This window comes from Pleurodeles waltl, chromosome 4_2, assembly GCF_031143425.1.
Source record: "Pleurodeles waltl isolate 20211129_DDA chromosome 4_2, aPleWal1.hap1.20221129, whole genome shotgun sequence".
NCBI classification, from domain to species: Eukaryota; Metazoa; Chordata; class Amphibia; order Caudata; family Salamandridae; genus Pleurodeles; species Pleurodeles waltl.
In genome coordinates, this window is record NC_090443.1 from 491,553,806 (window position 1) to 491,577,056 (window position 23,251).

The 23,251-nt window shown below is 46.0% G+C and overlaps 1 protein-coding gene across 1 annotated transcript in view; it reads left to right on the forward strand.

The window, feature by feature from the left end:
• The first annotated feature begins 17,440 nt into the window (after nucleotides 1–17,440).
• The window catches only part of LOC138292988 (TLC domain-containing protein 4-A-like), a 119,912-nt gene continuing 114,101 nt past the window's right edge, over nucleotides 17,441–23,251 (forward strand). Inside the window, exon 1 of the mRNA XM_069231916.1 lies at nucleotides 17,441–17,560. Within this exon, the coding sequence (XP_069088017.1) occupies nucleotides 17,514–17,560 (47 nt within the window). The 5' untranslated portion in view covers nucleotides 17,441–17,513. The remainder of the gene's footprint in view (nucleotides 17,561–23,251) is intronic.

Consider the following 23,251-nt stretch of genomic DNA (forward strand, 5'->3'; position numbering starts at 1 on the left):
GTTGTGGCCCACCAGCTGGATAACTCCAGTGGTTTAGACGCCTTCCAACCGTAGCAATTAAAAGTTTGTACATAATGAACGCCAAGTCAGAAAACTTATGAATGTGTATATGTGTCTTAGCTCTGGGGCGTATTCCCAGAAGACAAGACTCTGGCTCCAGTGGGAACACGTGCTTTGTGATGTCGGTAACGTCTGCCACTATGTCCTGCCAGACTTTCTGTAGTGGCCTGCAGTCCCACACCATATGATAAAAGTGTGCTCTTTGGAGCCCACATTGGGGGCATGACAGATTAGATGCAGGGTACATACGTCTGGTGTACAAAGCTAAATTGAGTGTAGCGGAACCTTGGGTTCCGATACTCTTTGCACCTGTTGAAGGGTCACGGACCACACCTCGGAGGTCAAGGGCTTGGGGAGGACTGAATTCCATCTCTGTTTTGCTACCTCAAGATGATCGTCATTCACATTAGTCAGTGGTCTATATAGGTTAGTAATTACTTTTTTTGAACCACTGTCTGATAACAATAAGTGTAGAGAGGGGGAAGAAGTCCCGGGCTCCTGGTCCCCCCGCGCCCATGCCTTTTTAATCAGGTGACATATAGTATAGTATGTCATGAAATGTCCCGCTCCCACCGATGCAAGGTCCCTAATAGTGTCGAAAGACATCAAAGTACTATCATCAAAACAATCCCCCACTGTCTCTATCCCTGCTTCCACCCATGGAGTTGTGAAGTGAGTTTTGAGTAACTGAGCTCCTCCTGGTATTTGGCCCAACAGGATGAGGGGCGAGTATGGGGGGCTGGATTCTCCACCCTGTATATATCGCCGCCAACAGGCATATGCTGGCATTAGCAGATAGTTGTCATTGATGCGTTTCATTGTATGTTCAGTTAGCCATGTGTAGAGGGGGATACATCCCAGCTGTGTAAGCACCCGTACTGCCTCTGATGATTCAGGCCTATTCATCCAGTATAGCGGCCATTGCAGTTGTGCTGCCGCATGGTAATATAAAAAATGCAATGCACCCAACCCCCACTCCTGCAATGGTCGCTGCAGAGTAGTGAGTGCAACTTGGGGCCTGACACGCCCCCAAATGAGTCCCAACAATAGTCTGTTAAGCTTGTAAAAGAATATCTTGGGAACAACTATAGGCAGTGCTGCAAAGTAATATAGGAGCCTTGGGAAGACCAACATGTTTTCTATAGCCACCCTGCCCAAGGGGGAGAGAGGAAGCGAGCACCAAAATTGGAGCAAGCCTTTCATAGAGCAAAGCGTGCATCCCAGGTTACCGTCCCTCAGGTCATCAATTTTATGATATATTTGTATGCCCAAATATTTTAAAGTATCCAAGCACCACTTCAGCCGACTCGGAGGAAGTGCTTCCCCCATCACCGCAGACATTTCAACCAGGGGGAACAAGCAGGATTTAGACCAGCTGACCTGTAGTCCTGATATTGCTCCATATACATCCAAGATGGGCATCACTTTGGGCAACGTGGCCCTTCCATTATCCAGATAAATCAATGCATCATCCGCATATAGCAATATAATGTGATATGTCCCCATCCTGCATATCCCCCACTGCGCGGCCTTTTGCGCGCAACCGAACAGCCAGTGGCTCCATTGCAATGGAAAACAATAGAGGTGAGAGTGGGCACCCTTGTCTAGTCCCTCTACCAATGGGGAAACTTTCAGATATTATTCCTCCAGTTTTTATCCTAGCAATGGGTTTAGCATATAGAGTCTGCACCCATCGCGCGAAGCCCCGTCCAAATCCCATATGCTGCAATGTGGCAAACAAGAAGTCTTAGCCCAGGGTATCAAATGCCTTCTCTATGTCTAGGGACACGGCCACGTTTTCATATGCCTCGGCTGGGGTGTCACCAATTATGCTGAGTAATCTACAGATATTTAAGAACGTGTTCCGCTGTGGCTTGAAGCCATTTTGATCTTCATGAATTAGAGTATGTATTACAAGGGAGAGTCTATTCGTGAACACCTTGCCCAAAATTTTACAGTCTAGATTAAGAAGAGACAGCGGTATATATGATTTTACATCCGTGGGATCGCAGGCAGGTTTGGGGAGTACTACAATCAGCGCCTTTCTTTGAGATGCCGGGAGCAACCCGCAAGTCCATGCCTCTTGGAACACGGACAGTAAAGGACATGATAGTTGCTGCACGTAGGTGGCATAATATTCTATCAGCAGGCCATGCACGCAAGGAGTTTTTTACGGGCTATTTGTGCTATGGCCACACTAATTTCCTCTAATTTGAGGGGTTCGTCAAGCACCGCCGTATTCAGTGCAGATAACTTTGTGAGCGGCGTCTCACATAGGAATGACTCCAATCGCTGAGTGTTGCATGCTAATTGCTTTTGGTATAGGTACGCTTAGTAATCTTTAAAAGCATTGTTAATGGTGTCTTGTGAAGAAACCATTGTCTCATTAGTTAGACGTATGGCCCCAATTGGGGTATGTTTACGTTCTTCACGTAACAGCCACGCCAAGAGCCTCCCCAAACGATCGCCCTCTACGTGCAATCGTATTAGATGGTAATTATAATCATGTCGGCGGAGGCGCTGATCCGCCTCCTTGTATATCTCACGTTTAGCACGAAGGGGTTCGAATGTCACTTTATGCTGTGCGACTGCTATTTCTAATGCATGCATATCTTTCTCCAGAGTGACGACTTCGTCATGCAATGAATTGCGCGCCCCCCATGAAGCCGAGAGGAATGTCCCCTCACCACAACTTTAGCGCATCCCATTCTGTAGCCCTCAATTCGTGGACCCAGTGTTTAATTCCCAATAGTGCTTTATGCAAGTGTTTAATTTCTCTCTAAATGGATTGTCTAGCAGTGCCTCACTCCTCAGGCGCCAGGTGGGTATTGCAGAGCGCATTCTTTCCCACTTTACAGTCAACAGCAGCGTGGAGTGGTTTGGCAAGGTAACCCAATACCTTTATCATAGAACACACAGTAGGGGTTCCGCACAACAAATTTATTCTGGTGTGTATATCATGTATCGAGGAATAAAAAGAATACTCCCTATGTGTCGGGTGACCCATGCGCCACATGTCGTGCACTCCGTTGTCCCTAGCCCAAGTCGTTAACAAAGTGGAATTTCGCCTGCTTATTGCTCCTTTCAGAGGTAAAGATAAGCGGTCTAATAGCACATCAGGAACACAATTAAAGTCCCCTCCCCAAATGGCAGGTATAGAGGGGTTAGTCAGCAGAGCAGGGATTAGTATTTTGAAGAATTCACCTAGTGCACTATTGGGGGCATAAACCCCGACTATGGTTAATGGTTTGCCATCCAACTGTCCTTCTAGCACTATATATCGCCCCCCTGCATCTACCTTTTGCATGTGCTGCACATATGGTACCCCAGGTGCTATCCACACCAGTACCCCTCTCGCATATTTTTTGTTAAATCTGTTTATTGGTATTTTAAATTGAATAAAACATACACAATGAAGCATCTTTGTATAAGTGATCTGTTACATATCGTTATCTGGTTGTTATACAATCACGCACAGCGGATAAGGATTATAGTTATGAAAAAGGAAAACATATTTACACCAGTCAGGCATTATCCGTTAACGATAGTAGGTCTATAAATGGGGCGGTGCATCGTGCGTGATTCAGATGGTGAGAGATAATGTATTACATTCATACATGATAAAGAAGGTCAGAAATATATGAGCTAATAATTGAGTATACACTATTCTATAAATAGAGACATTATGGGGTGTACTGTAGTCCAATGCAGGAAAATTATATAATAAGCAACAGGGACCAATAAGGTCTAACGGAAAGAAAAAACATTGAAAAACAAGAATAGAGAGCTGCTTGGTGAAGAGAAGGTGTATTGGCACACGATTTGGGTAGGCACATCATGTAGGGGGGCGCAGTAGCTTAACGTGAAACAATCGAGGAGGGTGGGGGGGAGAGGGATACAATGAATGATGCGATACAGTGATTGTGGGGTTGGGATGGAGTGATGTGAGGGGGCAGCGAGTTCAGAGCGCGAGAGCTGCTATTGGGTCGGGACCATGGAGCTGACACATTTGATTAATTTAGCTAGGGTTGGTTGAGGTATTCGCACCAGGTGAGGCAATGGGGGCGGGAGCGGCCAATTTATCTTCTACTTTCACTAAGTATGTGTCCCATAGTGTAATCCCACCCTCGCCCCCACATTTGCGGTTGTCATATTCAAATGCTTGTGCTTCAATCGTAGCCCAGTGTAGCACCCCTCGAAGCCATTTCGATATGTCGGGAGGTTTCGGGGCCTTCCAGTTCATAGCAATCAGGTGTTTAAAGAGGATAAGGGCGAGATCTACAAACTTTAAATAATACTTGGACAATTTGGATCTGCGGGTTATTCCTAAGAGGCATAGTAGTGGGTCTAATGGGATGGGGGTGTCTACAGTATCGGAAATGTGCCGCACAACGTGTGCCCAGGTGAGGGAGATATCAGCGCATTCCAATGTCATATGTAGGAAGGTGGCATTGTTTTGGGCGCATCATGGGCATACCGAGAGAGCTCCTGGAAATATTCGATGCAGTCTATGGGGGGATAGGTAAGTTTGATGGATGTAATTGAAGTGTGTAAATTTCAGTCTGGCATTCCGTGAAACGTATTTGACTTGTTGTAAGGCCATCTTCCACTGGGGGTCCGTGAGGGTCACTCCCAGGCTCTGGTCCCATCTAGTTCTACTATGAGCGTGGGGAACTACAGTTGTGTCCCTCAATAGGGCATATAAATTAGTGATTGCTTTCCTTTCCCCCGTCCTACTCAATAAATGGTGAAGTATGGCGTGTGTTGGGGGTTCCGAGGGACCAAGGGACCACATTTGTCAAACTACAGCTTGTAGAGCTTCATGGGCCAGGAATTGTATGGGATCTAGATGGTAGAGGGTACTGAGTGTCTGAAAAGTATGTAGTTTCCCATCTTGAAACAACTCACCGACACGGGACAACCCTCCCTCGCGCCACATGTGAAAATCATATCGTCGTTGGAGGTCATAAATCCGGGGCAGTTCCCAGATTGGGAGCTCCGGGGAGTAGGGAAATCGCTGTCGACGTCTGTGAATAAACTTAACCCAGGTGGCTTTCGCCATGTGAAGGAGCAGGCCTGCGCGTATGCCGGGCTGAGGACAGTCAAAGAGCCAATGCAGTACCCCCGCGCCACCTGTCATATGGCGAATCATGGTCCCTTCTATGGAAGGGGTATCTGATAGCCACGTCATAAGCTAGTGGAGTTGAGCCGCAGCGTAATAACGGCACAAGTCCGGAATCGCCATACCTCCATCCTAAGTTGGATGGTGTAATATATCGAGAGAGACCCGTTTGCGGCCCGAGCCCCAGATGAGAGAGATCAATAAACTGCGTGCTGCTGCGAAAAAAGGTCGCCCCGGGAAGAATAGAAGGGCCATGAAGAGATATAAGAGCCGGGGAAGTATTAGCATTTTGGCAATAGCTGCTCTACCCATTGGGGAGAGAGGCAAACGCAGCCAGAAGGGCATGGACCCACGAATGGAAGAGAGCACTCTATTATAATTGCCTTCTACAAAATCTGTATTGGTGTGATATATATCTACACCGAGATAGCGGAAGCTGTTTGCCACCCACAGAAGTCTATCCTGAGGAGATGTCCAGGATGCAGCGTTGCTTCCTTTGCATAGGGGGAACATACAGGACTTACTCCAGTTCACTTGGAGGCCGGACAACTCGCTGAATTGGTCTAATAGTAGGAATAAATTGGCTAGGGCAGCAGTCCTATCGCGTAGATAAATTAGTACATCATCAGCATATAAAGAAGTAATGTGCCAGTTGCCATCGGCCCATAAGTCCCATGCGGTTTCCTCCTGCCATAATCGTGTTGCAAGAGGATCCATCGCCAGGGCGAAGAGTATCGGTGATAGGGAGCATCCCTGACGGGTCCCCCTTTGAATGGGAAAGGACTCAGATACGCAGTGCCCAGTACGAACCCTAGCACAGGGAGCTGTGGAGAGAAGTTTTATCCATCGCAACATTTGGGGACCAACACTAAAGCGCCCCAGTGCCCACAATAAGTATGGCCATCCCAAAGTATTGAACACCTTCTCAAGGCACAAAGACACTGCCACTGGGCAGCCGTCTCCCCCGGACAGTGTATCAATGAGGTGGCAGAGACGTCTAACGTTGCCATAAGTAGTTCTGTGGGGGACAAAACCATTTTGGTCGGGATGAATCAAGGAGGGAAGAAGGGGAAGTAACCTTTTGGCCAATAGTTTACTAAGGATCTTATAATCAATATTGAGCATGGAGAGGGGATGATAGGAGCCCACTTCAAGGGGATCCTTACCGGGCTTTGGAAGGACCACAATGAGTGCTTCGTTCAATGTTGAGGGGAGTGTGCCCTGCTGGTACGGTGTCTCGTACAAAGTCAATAATTTGGGTGCAAGAGTGGTCCCATAAGAGGCATAGAACTCTATGGGGAGACCGTCGGGGCCTGGAGTCTTCCCCCTAGCCATCTGTTGTATTGCGAGGTTCACCTCATCTGTGTGTAGTGGGAGGTCTAGGTCCTGTCTCTGTTGTCGTGTAAGGGAGGGCACCCGAAGATCCTTTAATACCGGGTGAAGATCAAATGTGGGAGGGGTCGGCCGTGCTGTATATAGATTTTTATAATAATGAGCGAAGGTTTCGTTAATTGCTTCCTGTGTATTGACCACTGTACCATGTTTGTTACAGGTTGCACCCAGTACTGTTTGTGGAACCTCAGAACGCAGTAACCATGCCAATATACGTCCTGGTGTGTCACCCGCTCTGTGTTGTTGCAGAGAGTATGTCTTATAATCTAATTTGCTGAGTCTGTGGGAGTCCTCCCGGTGTTGGCGGCGCCGCGTGGATAGACATTGACGGATGGAAGGGTCAGTAACAGCTGCAACTTCCAATTGCCGTATTTCATGTTCAAGCTTCCCTATACTGTGGGTAAGGGCCGATCTTGCTCCCCAGGAGGAGGCCATGCAATGGCCTCGAATCACAACCTTCATAGCATCCCATTCTGTTCTAGGGTCCCTAACAGATCCTTCATTGTGTTTAAAATACTCCGTAACGGTGGTACCAAGTTGAGTTTTAAACGGCGTGTCTTGAAGAGCTGCCACTTGCAGCCTCCACAATGGGATTCGCGGTCTGGTTGGCCCCCATTGGAACAACACTCTGAGGGGATTATGGTCCGACCAAGTTCTACCCAGCTATTCAGAGCTACGGATGTGTGGCCACAATAGGGAATTACAAAAAATATAATCTAGTCTAGTGTGTATAAGGTAGCTAGGGGCGTAATACGAATATTCCCTATCGTCTGGGTGGTGTAAACGCCATATGTCGGATAAGTGCATAGTGTGTGACCAGCGTTGAAAATGTTTAGTGGCTAAGAGACCAGGGGTATTTGGCATGGGAGGAGTCGAGCGATCCATTACAGTATGCTGAATACAGTTAAAATCGCCACCCCATAGACTAGGAGTATTGGGATCTAACAATAGGGTAGGAGTTAAATAATCGAAAAACGCGCCTTGCAGAGTGTTAGGGCCGTATAAATAAGTCAAGAGTATGGGGCGCCCATTTAGGGGGCCGTCCAATATGACATACCGGCCCCCTGGTCCATATGAGATCTAGTTTTAGTGAATGGTACTTCCGGCGTGAGCCATATCAGGGCGCCTCTGGCATACGCGGAATAGCTAGTGCCAAAAAACTTGACCCTTACAGCGCCGCTGCAATTTAAGTAATTCGCCGTGAGTCAGGTGTGTTTCTTGCAGGCAGGCGATATGGATGTGGCGCCGTCGGAGGTAAGTGTATATTCTATATCTTTTTATGGGATTACCTAATCCTCGGATATTCCAGGTTAAAATGTTATAGTCTGTAGTCATAGGGAGTAGGAGTGTAAAAGCATAACCATAGTCCCTCCCCCCCCCTCCGGAACCCCCAAAAGGAAGCGATCCCCCTCATGTCTAACACCAAGCAGGCTCTAACCACAAAAAACATTGGAACAACTCCAGGATCCCAGGCCTGTATCGTAACAGATAGCATGCCATAACCCCATAAGAAGGGAACAAAAGCGCGTAATACTTTATATGAAACAGTTCTGACTAAGAGATAGTATATCCACAGTATCCCCTGTGGTCGGGGGGGGGTTGTATGTATCATGAAATACAATAAGGAGCTTCCCAGGACCCCGGAATAGCTTCATACCATTGCGCTCTGGGGCCACGAGAGAGATAAGAAGCACTACTAATATGGAGACACCGGTTCAACATCACCAATATTTAGGAGCCATAAATTGTGGCGTGTCAAAGATCATCAGCCAGTCTTGGAGTTATCAGGGGGGCACGTTCATCGCCAGAAGTCCTGGAAGGCGACGTGGCTCCAGTATCTGTATCGAGGGGAACTGGAACTTGTAGTATAAGGCCAAAAAGGAGTTGTGATGGAAGTGCGCTGTTTCCTGTATCGCTTTCTCTTGTTCAGTGACCGCTTGTGCGCGAGAGGGGCCAGCTTTACTTGATTTCCGCTTGCGTCGTTTAGAGTGTGGGGTCAACCAAGTGGTGTCTTCCAGAGTGTCTGTAGCTGAGTGCACCAATCCCTTTGCATGTAACCAGGTCCACGTATCTTCCGGGGATTGAAAAAGTCTAGTGGCCTCACCGTCAATCACCCGCAATTTAGCTGGGAATAAGAGCGCATATTTATAATTTAGTTTCCGGAGGCGTTGTTTTACTTTGGTGAAGGAGTTACGCTTCGCCTGTACTTCGGCCGTAAAGTCAGGATATGCTGATATCGCTGCATTTTTGTACTGCCATGGGCCGTGGGAGCAAGAGCGCTGCAGAATTAAGTCTCTGTCGCGGAAATTCAATAGCTGGGCAATAATGGGTCGTGGCGGCACCCCCGGGCGGGGGGCCCTGCCGGGGATTCTGTGTGCTCTCTCTACAGAGAAAAATTTTGGAGGCTTACCGTCTAGCACGTGGTCTATCAGCCATTGTTCCACAAAGAGTTCAGTATTGGGTGCTTCAACCTGTTCAGGAAACCCCACAAGTCTAATGTTGTTCCGACGGGACCTGCTCTCGGCGTCCTCTGCGCGATAGTGCAGGGTGGTTAGATCCAATTGCATTTGTTTCAGTTGGGAATGCAGGTCTTGCACCGTGGGACAGAGAGCTGCCAATGAGGATTCCGTTTCTTCCACACGATCAGCCAATTTACGATGGTCGGCCCGAAGTAGGGTAACGTCTGTGGCGATTGTGTCGATTCTGGTTTCCAAGGACGTTTTGGTGTCGAGAATAGCCTGTAGAACCTTATCGAATTGGGCAGAGTGGGATTTGAGTGTAGTGTCTAGTTGTGCCAGGGTCTCCAAGACTCCCCCCTCCTTTGAGGCAAGATCCAGCTCAGGTCCCGGAGCCCTGGGCGCCCTAGGTTTGCCCATCATTGCTGCCCGGGGAGGGGTATAATGGGGCAATGAAGAAGAGCACCGGAGGAAGCAAAGCAATGAGCAGAGGTAGCGGCGTGGAGTTCCGTGAAATCAATATGCAACATCAAGGGCAGCTAGCACCGAAGCGAAGGGAAGTCGCCAGGTACCTCCAAGGTCCAGAGGAGTTGCAAAACGTTTCTAGGCAGGTAATAGATGAGGTAGTATTTTCTCAGTTATGACGCAACCAGTTTGAGGTGGAGCACTCCCTACCAGTATCAGATGATCTAGTAATCGCCAGTTTTAGGGTGCCTTTAACAAGTCTGCTCACCTTTGCATAGTAGTTCGTCGCTTTGCTGGATGTAGCCGTTGATGGAAGTCCCTCTCGGTGTCTGCAGAGCGTGTGCTGTAAGTACTATATGTTGGGATCCCGGTAGGAGGAAAGGTCGGCTGCCGTCTTGACCAGCTCGTTGCGGGTAGTCAGCGGTTACCAGTGATGTGTCCCAAACGCCCCGGGACCCCTGGCTAGGGGCCAACCAGCAGCTCCGGCGTATGGCGTGAGTCTGTGAGGCCACATTAGGCTCGGCTGGGTAGATTGTGCGGGCCGCCGTCACCCGCGGGGGAGGCCTCTCAAGCGGTGGGGGTACGGCACAAGCACCCACGAGAACGATGAGGAGATGTGTAGCGCCTGCGGTCCTCCGCCAGGTTCGGAGGCTCCACTGATCTGGAGGCGGGGCACTCCCACAATGAGCCCAGGTGCTCGCCCAGGTCCACCCAGGCAGTATCGGGTCCGGATGGGGCAACACTTTAGGGTTCCTTCACGTTGCCCCACTCAGCGCTCACCTGGCCAGCGCTGGCGCGCTAATGGGTCCCCCCTCCGCTGGTGCCGCCCCAGCGCAGCGTCAGACCACGCCGTCCAGGTCCCGGCCGCGGCGGTGCATGCGGGACGGTGGGGCACCTCGCCACCCCAAAAAACACCAGCCAGTTGTCCCCAGAGCCTCCAGGCTACCTCCAGACAGTGTTCCCTCGGGCCCCAGGGCTGCGACACTGTCGTGTCAGGAGAAATGTTCTGGGGCCGGTGCGGACCTCTGGGCTACGCGTCCGCTCCGGCCGCCATCTTGGCTCCGCCCCCCAGTACCCCTCTCGCATATGCCGAGGAAGACGTGCCCTATATCTGACTTTGCCACTGCTTCCTCAGGGCCTGCAAGTCACTATTCAGCAGGTGTGTTTCCCATAGTATGGCAAAATGCACCTTTTGCCGTTTGAGATAAGTATGGATACAATGCCTCCTACCCGGCATAGCCATCCCGCGCACGTTCCAAGTTATGATATTATATTCCTGCATGATGTATGATTTGTGTGAACCTACAGCGCAAGAAACAATACGTTTGTGCATGCCATATCGTGTGCCTAACAGAAAGAGGGAGCGCACACCTGCACCCTTGGAAGATGTGTCTGCTTGATAATGTGGTGTAACCCAGTTGAACATATTGAATATAACCCCCAACAGTAACCTCAAACCCAAAGTGTGGTGGCACTTAGGTACACCTATAGTCGCCCCTAGCAATAACAAAGGAGAAAACATGCAACAATCACAAAAAAACTTTGTCCATGTGGATACTATTCGGGGGACATGGTAACTATTGTAGGGAGCCAACATCAGGGCCCCCACTGAAGGATGAAGGATAGTCATGACAGCGCCTTCACCAGCCACATCCACAATATCCCATGTATCCATTAACTGTGTGGGACGAGAAGCTCACTGTTGTGGAGAAATTAAGGAACATTTCAACTCTATAGATCCCAGTCAGTAGGTCCACTGAGTGTTATTATTTCACACTCACTTCATGATCAGGAGTCCAAGAACACGCATCTTGATGCTGCAGAAGCAGCAAGAGCACCACATCAGGCGATCACAAGATTAGGAAATGACTATTCGATTACTAGGGCTCATCCGCAGTCCGGGTGTAACTACCGGCCCCTTCATCACACCCGTGATGGTTGATTCAGAACTACCCGAGTCTGAGTCTGTTTGCGCCTGTAATGTACTTTGGAGTGGCGTGAAAGAATTTTGAGTGTGAAGTGTCGCATCCCTTAGTGCCCTGGCCCGCTCCGCGGCTGCTTGTGTTTTCGTAGGTTGCGCTTTCGATCTCCTCCTGGACCTCCTGCGAGCCGGCGAGGTGAGCCATTCTCCACATTCCCTGTCTTCCTCCAAGGGCTGGGCAATACCCTTTGCATGCATCCACGTCCAGGCATCGGCCATTGTGGAAAATATATGAGTGCGGTCCTCTGCAATCACCAGGAGTTTAGCAGGAAACATCAGGGCATATTTGAACTTGTGCTCACGTAGGCGTTGTTTTATTTTCATATATGAGTATCGTTGACGTTGCACCTCTGTTGTGAAGTCTGGGTAAGCCGTTATGGAAGCCCCCTCATGTCTTACTGGGCCATTGTTCCAAAAGTACTGCAATATCATGTCCCAATCCCTGTAGTTAAGAAAACATGCTATTAGCAGACAAGGAGGCAACCATGGAGCCAGCTGTCTGCCCGGTATTCTGTGCGCCCATTCAACAGAATTTTTTTTCGATGTTGTACCCTTCAGCACCTCTTTGATGAGCCACTGTTCTAAGAATAATTCTGTGCTGGGCCCTTCCACTCTCTCCAGAAACCCCAGGAATCGAACATTATTGCAGTGAGATCTCCCCTCAGTGTCTTCCGCTCGCTTCCATAAGGCTTTCACTTCCAAGTCCAATTTCTGTACTTGCTTCTGGGTTTCCGAAACAACAGGATCCATGGTACCCAGGGTAGTTTCTGTCGCCTTCACCCTCTCCGCCAAGTTGTGGTGATCCACTCTGAGTATATTGAGGTCCTGAGAGACTGTGTCTATTCTGTTTTCAAGAGATAATTTGGTGTCCATGATGGCCTGCAATATCCTCTCAAACTGTCCCGAATGTGCCTGTAGGGTGCGTTCCAATGAGCGCAGACTCATTGTTTCTAGTGGTGCATCAGGAAGGACTGCATGCCCAGACCGCTGCTGGGACTTGCAAGTTTTAGTCTTCCCCATCATTCTAACCGCCAATGTGCTGCCCTGATGGTATGGACTGTCAACGTCCTGCGTGCACTCCCACCTGCCGCTATATCATAGAAGCTTCAATCTCCACAACCACTGCATAGACCAATGTCTTCTTCTAAGTAGTGCTATTGGTGTTAGCCCCATGTAGAAATGCCAGGAGACTAGGTCCACCCGCGGGCCTCGGGGAGAGGCGCTCCCCAGATCAGTCGAGAGTCAGGTGCAGAACTCTCCAATGCATCATCACTTTTTCAGTTCGCAGCAGCCCCACACATTGGAACCAAAACTCCCTTTGAAGGTAGGCAGCAGGGTCCCACAACATTCAGCCCCGGGTCGGGACAAGCACATGGAACAATATCTCCCAAGTCCCCAGGTGCAGTACCTCCCTATACGTTCATTCTGCCACCTCTGCACAGATCCATCAATTTGCGATCTCTGGACTCGCCAACAGCTTCAGTCATTTGCGTCCACTGCCGCAGGCTCAGTCTTTTCACCTGCGAGGAATCAGTGCTTCAGGGGATAGGTCTTGTCCGTATTCATCACGGTGTGATGTGCTATGGCATAGGGGAAAAGGGAATAGGCCTCGTATCGGTGAGGCCCCTTGAAAGCGAGCAACAGCCCTGAGGCCCGCAGATCGTGTTCCTCACTCTCCTCAGCTCTGTCCCCCGGCTGCATCCGCTGGGCATCGCCCGTCAGGCAGGAAAGTGCCCAGGAGCGCGCTCCCAGGTCACTGTGTCACCACTGCGCTACGGATCCGCCACCTGCCCAAAACTGTGATGCACCCAAACCATTCATGGGGCGTCACTAAGCCGTGGGACGGCACACCACTCCAGCAATCCTCCCTTGTGGTTATTCACTGCACGGCCACAAGTCAAAAGGAGGCCCTTCCTGCCTCGTTGATCGTGCCACACTGCGCTCTTGCCAGCGGCTCTGAGTGCTGATTCTCGGCCCCAGATAGGTCCAGTCACCTCCGCGCTGCCTCCGCCACCGTCAATTCTGTGTGGCTGGTTCGATGGCAGTGTCCGACAGGATAATAACAGAGGCCCGGAACGGAGCTAGTTCTCAAGCATCTGTCTCGGCCGCCATCTTGGCCACGCCCCCAGCACTTTACTTATTCATAACAAAAATAAACAGAATAAAAAACAACGCTTTTCTCTAATTGTTAGTTCCACAGTGTATTGTATATTGAATTGCCATTGGCATTTACTGTTATTGGACCCTTGCCTAGATAAGGTATCAAACAGCATACCATCTATTGTACATAGTAGGGGTCGAACATTGAGAAATGAATTGTGTCCTAGGTACAGTGACCCATTGGAACAGCAGAAACCCAAGACATGGTTGCCCTGCAAACCGCTGAGTTTCTTTAAATGTAGTGGTTGCATTACGTGCCAGTTTGCTTTCAACAAAATTACTAATTTCTCTTACAACACACATGAAGTCCACCAAATTAAACAGTTTATTAATTGTAATACTAAATACACAGTATACTGCATTGTATGTGTTTGTGGACTTATCTATGTGAGCAGTACCATTCTCCACTTAAGGAACGGATTCAAGAACACATTAGAACCATTAGAAACAACAATTTGAACTATCCACTAGCTACACACTACAACTCCTCACACAAGGAATCTGAAGTTCTAAATATTAGATTCCATGGCATTACTCAAATCCCCAATCACCCTGGTAGGTGGGGGACACAAAAAGGGAACTTAGAAAATGTGAAGCCAGGTGGATTATTAAATTACGAGCGGTTGAGCATGGCCTAAATATTGCCAGGGAACTACATGTATTCCTAGAATAAATTATATGGTTATAACAGTTCATTTTGAACAACATATATACAATTAACAGACTTCACAATCATGATGATTTTATTACTATTTAATGTGCCGAACTGTTTATAACACAAGGTATCATATTAATATGTGCTCTGATGTTTCTGTGTGAACTCTGTACATTGTCTATGTTATCAAAATTGGACGCAATCTATATACATTTATCTAATTCTTTTCATCAGTACACATTATACGATTTGTTATTCTAAAATGCTGTAATATGTATGATGCTCTATTTGACTAATTACTTAACAATTACTAACTTACATATGACTCTTAGTGTTGATTTACTCTCATTCTTTCTCTCCTCCTCTCTACTTTTCTGACACCAACTCACTTATTTAAACTTATTTAACATGGGGACCTTTCTCTTTCACATATTTACTTTTTTCTTCAATGGTGATGGTACATGTCGCCCTATATTCTCATTTCTAGGGTGGTGCTTTCACATAATAGTTATTACATTCCTTTTGTTTTTGATTATTAAAGCTTGGATATTGCCTACATATCTACTATATTTACAATCTTATGGCTGATCCACGTTTATTTCATATAATGATTTACATCCCTATAACCTCTTCCTCTTCCCCCTTTTTTTCACTTGCTACATTTTACTTGTTTCTGTACAGATATAGGACTTATCATGGCCCTCTAAATTTCTAACTACTATATATTAATTTGGAAGACTTGGAAGTTGTCCAGTTTGGGGACATCACAATTAATTGGTTATTGGACCACGTTGCAACAATTGACCTTCTACATTTCTCAATTGCAGGTAATTTTTCCACATCTCTTTAGATACCGTGGCTCACATAATTCATATAATTGGTGAGCAATATATATTGTTTACCTTATGTCTCTCCTTATACATTAATTTTCAGGTATACATTTCTCCTTCAGCTGTTTCTCTTGACTGACCAGTAATAAGTATTGTATCCAACTTGCCAAAATGTTTACATAGTCGACTTGATTCTGATTTCTCTGGTAGGTCTACTAATTCGAATAGCGTCTTGTTACCTTTTTTTATCTTCTTATCTGTTTTGGACAGGGGATTCTTTGTCCACATTCTTCGGGTGTTATTTTAACACATACACGCATACTGATGCTGCTCACCCTTGAAGTATGTTCCGGTACTAACATGATTCCTTTTGGAAATACAAGTGGTTTCTTTGGGGACAATTACAGTATGGCACTTTTTTTCACCTATTCACTATTAAGAGAGATACTTTTTGCGTTCTGTTGTTGCAGTTTCCTCTGACTTTGTCATGTCCCTATGTCACTGACAGTGTTTTTCAACAAGTACACATATTTATTTCTTTGCAGCCTTGAAAAAGTCACTGTGTGACGAAACACGTATTGGCTGCCATTGTAAAGAGTAACTACTTGTGGCTGTTTTTACAAAGATTGTCTACAAACTATCACTTCATGGACTTGATTGAATGGGAATAAAATTACATCAAGGAGGACTTTCTTTTTATACAACTAAATTACAAAATTGGTATTTAAGTGAATCTTCGTTGGGAAAATACATTTATTTAGAGATAAAATAGATTGAACATTAGATTCTCCAACAACAAACGATTACTGTTTATATACATTTTTTGGAGTGCTGTGGTCTTTAAGCAAATGTATACATGTGTATGGTTTGTGACACACTTAGCACCACTATACATGGTTTTGGTTGACCATTGGACACACATGGGAAGTGATTTTAGGTTTCCATTACTGCCGTCGCTTTATTTATGCTCACATCATTCATACCTCGATCTCCCTGAAGCTCAATCCAACCAAGACAGAATTTTAGTTGTGCACCTTGAACAACAAAGACACTACAAACTTGGCTCAATTATATCAATTCCAATTTTTACTCAATGCCAAGTCACCATGGACTCACTTTGGATCATGGATTCACCATGGACACCACTCGCACCCTCAAGAAATGCACTGCCAAATGAACAAAGACCAAAATGTGGTACGGGTTCTCTCTTCCTAGGAAAGTGAAGCTGTTTCTTCCAAGTGACAACTTCAGCAGTGCTTTTCCAGCCCTTTACTCACGCATCTGGATGGTAGTAAGGCCCTGCTCCATGGCCTCCCAGAATCTACACTGACACCCCTTAAGGGCATCCAGCACACCACAGCATCTCTCACCCAGGGCACTAACAAATATGATCACATCACCCACCATCCTGATGGAACTCCACTGGTTCCCCACTTTCCGGTAAGCACAATTTTCTAAACTAGCTGCATCATTTTAAAAAGCCATTAAAACATGCACCCCAGATTTTCTTGTACACAAGCTCACCAACTTTGGTGGTTCTTGGCATATCTACTGACAGGATGCCTTCAGACTGTAGAGTATGAATTGTAATAAATAAAAGACAAGGCAGCAGGCCTTTTCCATCTATGCACCCAGCATCTGAAACAACATTCTCGTATCCTACAAAACTGTCCCAACGCCTCTCCTTTTAGGAAACATTTGAAGAAGCACATAATTAAGGAACACTACACCACACTGCTTTAACAGTCCACAAACCTGCTATCTCTCCTATCACTCACAGACTTCATGCTTTTACTTGATCATTTACAGAGCTGCGCTACTTTTTGGCTAGGTTTGTGCTATAGAAATGCCACATACTTACATTGTATGATTTTTTTCTCCATATTTCTCTAAAATCTGTCTCTCTATTTTTCACAGTGAATTCCCATAACTTCAAAACAAGCTGACAAGTAACTTGATAAGTGTGTAATTTGTCCAGTGAAGAGTTTTTTTTTTCATGTCTAAATGCTATAATGGCATGAACAGGAATAAATTCTAGATTCTAGACTACCAAGTCCCTGAATACAAAGAAAAAAATCTGGGAGGGGTGCGCTAATCATACATGGATCTGGGGAACTCGATTGACCGGGTTAGCTTATGTGTGAGGTTGAATGTTGTGCTTCCTGTCACAACCAGCAGTATCTGTGATTTCTGTGTTGGGTGACACAGCGAGCTCTCGCTTTTAGATCTTCGACTTTAGGCGGGGCTTTAACGTGATGGGGCGTGGCCTGGTCCTCTGACTGACGTTCCCGCCCTCCGGTGGGCGTGCGCATTGGTGGTGACGTGTCTCCGGCCCCTGGAACTGCAGAAGGAGCTGCGCGCGGCCAGAGTAGAAGCAGCTGGAAGGGGGGCAATGCAGCCAGCCCGGGGTGGCCCCGGGGCCCCCCTGACTGCAACCTGGTGAGTACGGGCCTCCGCAGCATGGGCGGGAGAGACCGGGTATTTTATTGTAATTAAGCGACTGGTAGTATACAGATTGTGAGGGATCAAAGGGGGAGATCTAGGCGAGGGTTCTTGGGGAAATCGTGAGGGGAGAAACAGCGGAGACTGACGAGCAATACGCTTACGACGTGCAAAGTGGGAGAGTAAAGTGGGAGGTGGGGGGAGATCAGGGGCCAAGATAGAAGTAAGGGCCAAAGGAGGGTAGAGCGGGGCAAAGAAGGATAGATCAGGAACAAAGCGAAGGAAGGAGGCACAAAGTGGGGAGATCAGGGGCGGAGAAGGGGGGAAGCTCGGCCAAAAAGGAGGGTAACTGCGAGGCCGGGTAAGAGGGGTGATCAGGGACAGAGAAGAAGGGCGGACTAGGTGCAAAGAATGAGGAAACCAGGGAAAAGAGGGAAGGAAAATCAGGGACACGGGAGAGGCAACCAGGGAGAGAATGTGTGATACCATGGGCAGAAAATGGGAGAAATGGGTAATAATGAGAGCAGGGAGCAAAACAATAATGATGGCGAGAAGGAAAGAGGAGGGGGTAAGAGGAGGCAGCAAGAGTAAGAGGTAATATCAGGTCAAATACGAGGCAATACTAGGTCGAGCAACAGGCGAGATCAGGGGGGCAAAGGGTAATTGGGGTAGTAACAGGTGATAAGAAGAAACTGGAAGGCTGATGATGGTAGGAGTAGAGAAAAGGGAGAACAAGAAGAGATTAGGCCAAGAGCAAGTGTAGATCGCGGATGGGAAAAAGAAAACTATCGAGACAAGCCCGGGTAAGAAAGCAGGATTAAAGAAAGCGATTAAAGGGGTATAGGAAATAGAAGTCAGAGGGGAAGAATGAAGAGAGTAGTTGGAGCAATATTATAGAAATTTTACACAGGTGCAAAGGGGGATTTCCATTTGCACCTTTTGCTACTTTAGTAAGAAGGATTGTCACGAACAGCATTTGCTGAAAACTAAAGCTCTGAAAATTATTTCTCCCTACTTAGCTATATTTAGATAAAACATATTTTAAATGTGATTCATTGGTCTGAGTTTTAGACCAGCGTCCATTTTTTTCATGAAACAGGCAGCATAAATAGTGTTTTATATTCATAAACAATGGTCATTCATTTCCTATGATTTATTTATTTTTATTAAAATCTCTAACATGGAAGTAAAGTATGAGTAAAACACGTTTTGAGTGGCCGGACAGTCCATTTCCTTTAGGGTTGCCCCGTGTATTCCGTCCTCTTTCTATATTGTGAACTGGAGAAGCATTATTTAAATATATATATATATATATATATATAAGTCATTAAGAGGACAGTAGATTGATTTTACAAGCAATGCAAATATTGGATGAATGGACAAGAGAAAGAGTACAGATAAGGGAAAAAGAGAATGTTGGAGAAAAATGCAGAATTCAGAGGAGAAAGTCTATATAGAATCCTGTGCTTTCCCCTCACCCATTTAGAACTTTAACAAAATCTGCAAAATTCAGTGGAGAATAAGGGTAGATTTTGGAGCTATTGTAGCCCTGTACATTTCTGCAGAATATAAACATTTACAGAGATATTATCTATTCAACGTAGCTGGCCATAGCTAAGGCAGGTTGCCACTGAGCGAGGGAACCAACTATTAATTGGGACATGTGTCCACTGAGCCAGGTAGCAAACTGTTGTATAGTAGAGGTAAAGGGCATGTGGAATACTGCAGTATTTTTTAATGAGATTTAGTATCGCATGCTTAACATCTTTTCTGGGTGTCTAGTTAGTTGAGCTTTTTGAGCTGAAATACGTATCTTATCTTGTTATTTTGCAACTTAAAATAGTACACAGACTGGCAGAGTGACAATCCCACACACCCTGCAGCTTTTCACACCCTTCATATTTCTACGCTTTACCTACTGACACATCTTCAACCACTGATTTTTGGGTCCTTTATGCTTTGACACCACAAAAGTAGGTACACCACAACCAGGACCCAACTGGTGAGTTGGGGATTATCAGGTGTTGTGTACAAGTTTCCCCAAAGGAGGGCTATTATCAGCAGGGGTGTGGAATTAAATAAAATATCTACTTGTCCATGGGACAGGTTACTTCTTAAATCTACTTGTCCGGTAAAAAAATCTACTTGTCCCCTTGGCGCCATGTAGTGCAGCAACACATTATGGAAGCAATCTCAGTATGTAAGAACTTTGATAATAGCCTCTCAGATTATGTCATGGCTACTACCATAGCAGGGCTTGAATTTCAATCCCTACTATAGCAATGTACTTATTTTGCCACCTTTCCCCTGATATAAATACTGGGGCTGGAGGAAGCAGTAAGCAAAAGTTCCAGGGCTGGAATGCCTTTGAGTCTGCAAACCTACTAACTTGTATGTTTTAAGGATTTTCACCAATTCTTCTCTAATCTTTCCCCATAATGAGAAAAGGTTGGAAATTTACTCCTGACAAGTGCAGAAGTAGAAGTTCTTCCAGGGCTGGGAAAAAGGAGGTTGGACAGAAAGTGAACTTGTAAACGCTCAATAGATTTTCACATGAGCAAATCTATACATGCATATTGCTCATGCTAAAATGCAGTTCACAGATATTTTCTAGGAGTACGATTTCATGGTCTACTTCTGTAAGTTCTTGTGAATTCATGAAAGCCTCTAATTTAAAGACATATGCCATAGGTGCACTTTAGTGACTTTCTTTAAGAAATGGGTCCCTAATTAGGTCTGGCGTTAACAAATACATTTTGGCCCAGATTCAAGAAAAGTGGTGCTTCACATCTTGAAGTGCCACTTCTCTTGCACCCCCTGACGCCACCATGTGTGCCCGTACTTAAGATATGGCTCACCATGGCGGTATTAGGTGAACTAGTGTCAACATTTTTTTACTCTATTGTGGCACTTTGCAAAGTGCAGGGAGGCCCTTGATTCCAATGGGTGCGGGAACCACTGTCAGTAGTGCAGTCTGACCTTAAAATGTTTATTTAGTGCGCTCACCCTAATAATGAAGGATTTTAATGAATGAACCTTAAATACAAATTCGAACAGCCTTAACTTTTGGACACACATATTACCTCAGTTGCAGACACTTCCCTTCTGTGTAAACCCGCAGCCAAAGGGTTTGTGCTGCTGGTGGTTGGGCGTACTTGTCCCAAGGACAAAATAAACATGAGAACCTGTTGCCCTTGACCCCAAACAATATGTCCCGGGCGATAGGAATTCCACATCCCTGTATCAGACAAAAAAGTTAGCTAGGGCATGTATCCCAGCTACTCCCTCGCACACACCCACCCTTATGCAAAATCTTTTGCCTTAATGAGGCTGGCTCTCAGATTCTCCAAATCCATATACAGAGTACAGAAAGGCAGGAATTAGTTGAAACTTTTGTTTTCAAAAACTTCAGTTGATTGTGGTGTATTTGCACACCGGACCTTGCATCAGCAGGACGTAAGAGAAGCTTTTAGAGTGACCATACCATGGCCAAACACTCTTGTTCAATGGTCTAGCTGTGACCCTCCCTCTCAAGGTACCTAATTGGCTCAGAAGCACTCTAGGATGTTTTCATCCATTAGTTTTCAGCTAGCTCTCTACCCTTTCTGTCCTTGCATCAGATCACGGTTAAGCATGATCAGTGATTGAGATCCACAAAGTGCCTCCAGCAACTGCTTGATTTCAGTCTTGAAGTGTGATGTTCTGTTGAGATTTAAAATGGCAGCGACAGCCAGCAAAACCAAGTAAATCTATGCCCTTCCCCACCCCCTCACCAACAGGAATTGGTTCACCATGCTAGGAAGGGTCACTAGAATGGTCTCATGCTAGAGTGCATGACTAGGAACTAAATAGTCTCAAAGACAAAGAACTGATTTCTGGATAAGAGGGGGCTTTGAATTCAAGGATACAAATGAACAGGTGTGCCTAACATTAGCAAAGCTGCAAGTGTGCCTAACATCAGCAAAGCTGGGTTGCCATTTCCTTCCTGCAGGCACTACAGTAAGTGCCCAGAGGCTGTGGCAAGAGGTTCCTTTCCAGTGTTGATCTTAGACCATGAGCCCCTTTTTAAATTGTTCCCCCTTATTCCCTTTCTCTAAAGTTGTGCCTGTAGCGTGGAGCTCGGGTGGTAGTTTTGAATCTGTTCTCTAATTATTTAAACAAATGCTACATCCCAGTGCCCCACCATTTTGTGGGGCTAAGTACTGTGCAAGAATTGTGGGTTCTCCTTGAAGGCAGGAGTTATCCAGGGATCAATGCAGCTCTACTGTTACATTCATACCTGCAAGACCATTCACCTTCATGCAAAGTGGAATTGATCTATTATTACCCATCTGCTCACTCCTGATTCATCACGTGGGAGGTGGATGCTTTCCACAGTTAGCATGATCCTTATTCCCCTAAGCCTGATGTTGTCATGGTACCTGGGGTGTCCATATTGGAAGTATGTAAAATTTGTATAATTAGCTTTTGGGTAATTTTGTGAAATTTTGGAAAATCATGCAAAGCAACTCTGTCATTTGGTGCAAAATATTTTCTTGCATCAGTTGTGGATGTGACGACTCGTTTTGTGTATTAACAAATCTTTCAAAAAAACACAAATGCCTGCAAATAGTTGCTTGTGTTCTGGTTGTTTGCATTGTAATTTTACCATGCAACGTGCCATAACTTGTGGAATATTGTGTTACAAGTGTAATGTTAAATTCTCCAAATTACGCCAGTGTAATTTACATTTTACCTGGGCCTAGACCTGACAGGAATCAAGCCCGATTTTCAGGCCAACCGCTGACTATATGAACAAAATCCATTGAAAGTCATTGTAGGTACAATTATCGTGCATGGATAACGTGAACATCTGGCATGGATATAGCCTCTAGGATCTTAGTTCAATATTGTTCATCTAAATGGACTTCCTTGGATAGCAAGTAGTCCTATCGAAAGGAGCTTTAAACTACAGGTCACAGAGCCAAGTACTTTGACATGTCTTTACTCTGGCTAGTTTCGAGGCAACATATCCAACGATCCACTTGGTTAAAACAGTATCCCATAGACATACAGGCACTAACTGCCAGAAAGGCCATGTTGGGTTAGTCTCCCAACATACCGTGCTTAACACCATTAACATTTTCACAAATCTCTAGAAGCTTGTTATCAGACACATGAGATGAGGGAGCAATATCTGGTCACCGACTTCCCACAATATGCTTCAATACTTTGTGAAAAAGTTTACTTCATCAGGATAAAGGCCCTGTTTCTCTGGTTGCTTTCATGAAGCAGAAGAAAATACAGACTTAACAGAATTTCCCCTGGTTCTTGCATTATACAATTCTCATTAGTCTATTAGTACTACAACATAAGTAAAGAAGTTCTTGACTAATCATAGTCACTGTTCACACACACACACACACACATAAGCATTCCCCCCCCAACAGAGTACCTGGCAGAAGACAAGAAAGTGCCATAGTGTTATTAGAAATTTCTGACTAAACACCTAGGCACAACTCGCACATGTGCACCTGGTAGAAAACAGGGAACCACCATAAATCTAAAAGTATTCTTAAACAAACACAACTGAAATTGACTGACAACTGCTGGTGTCACAAGGGCCTAAGCACTTGGGTGTGTCACAGAGTGTTGTCGATCAGAGAGATGGTCAACGAAAATCATTACAAAAATTGCAAAGAAGGCTTA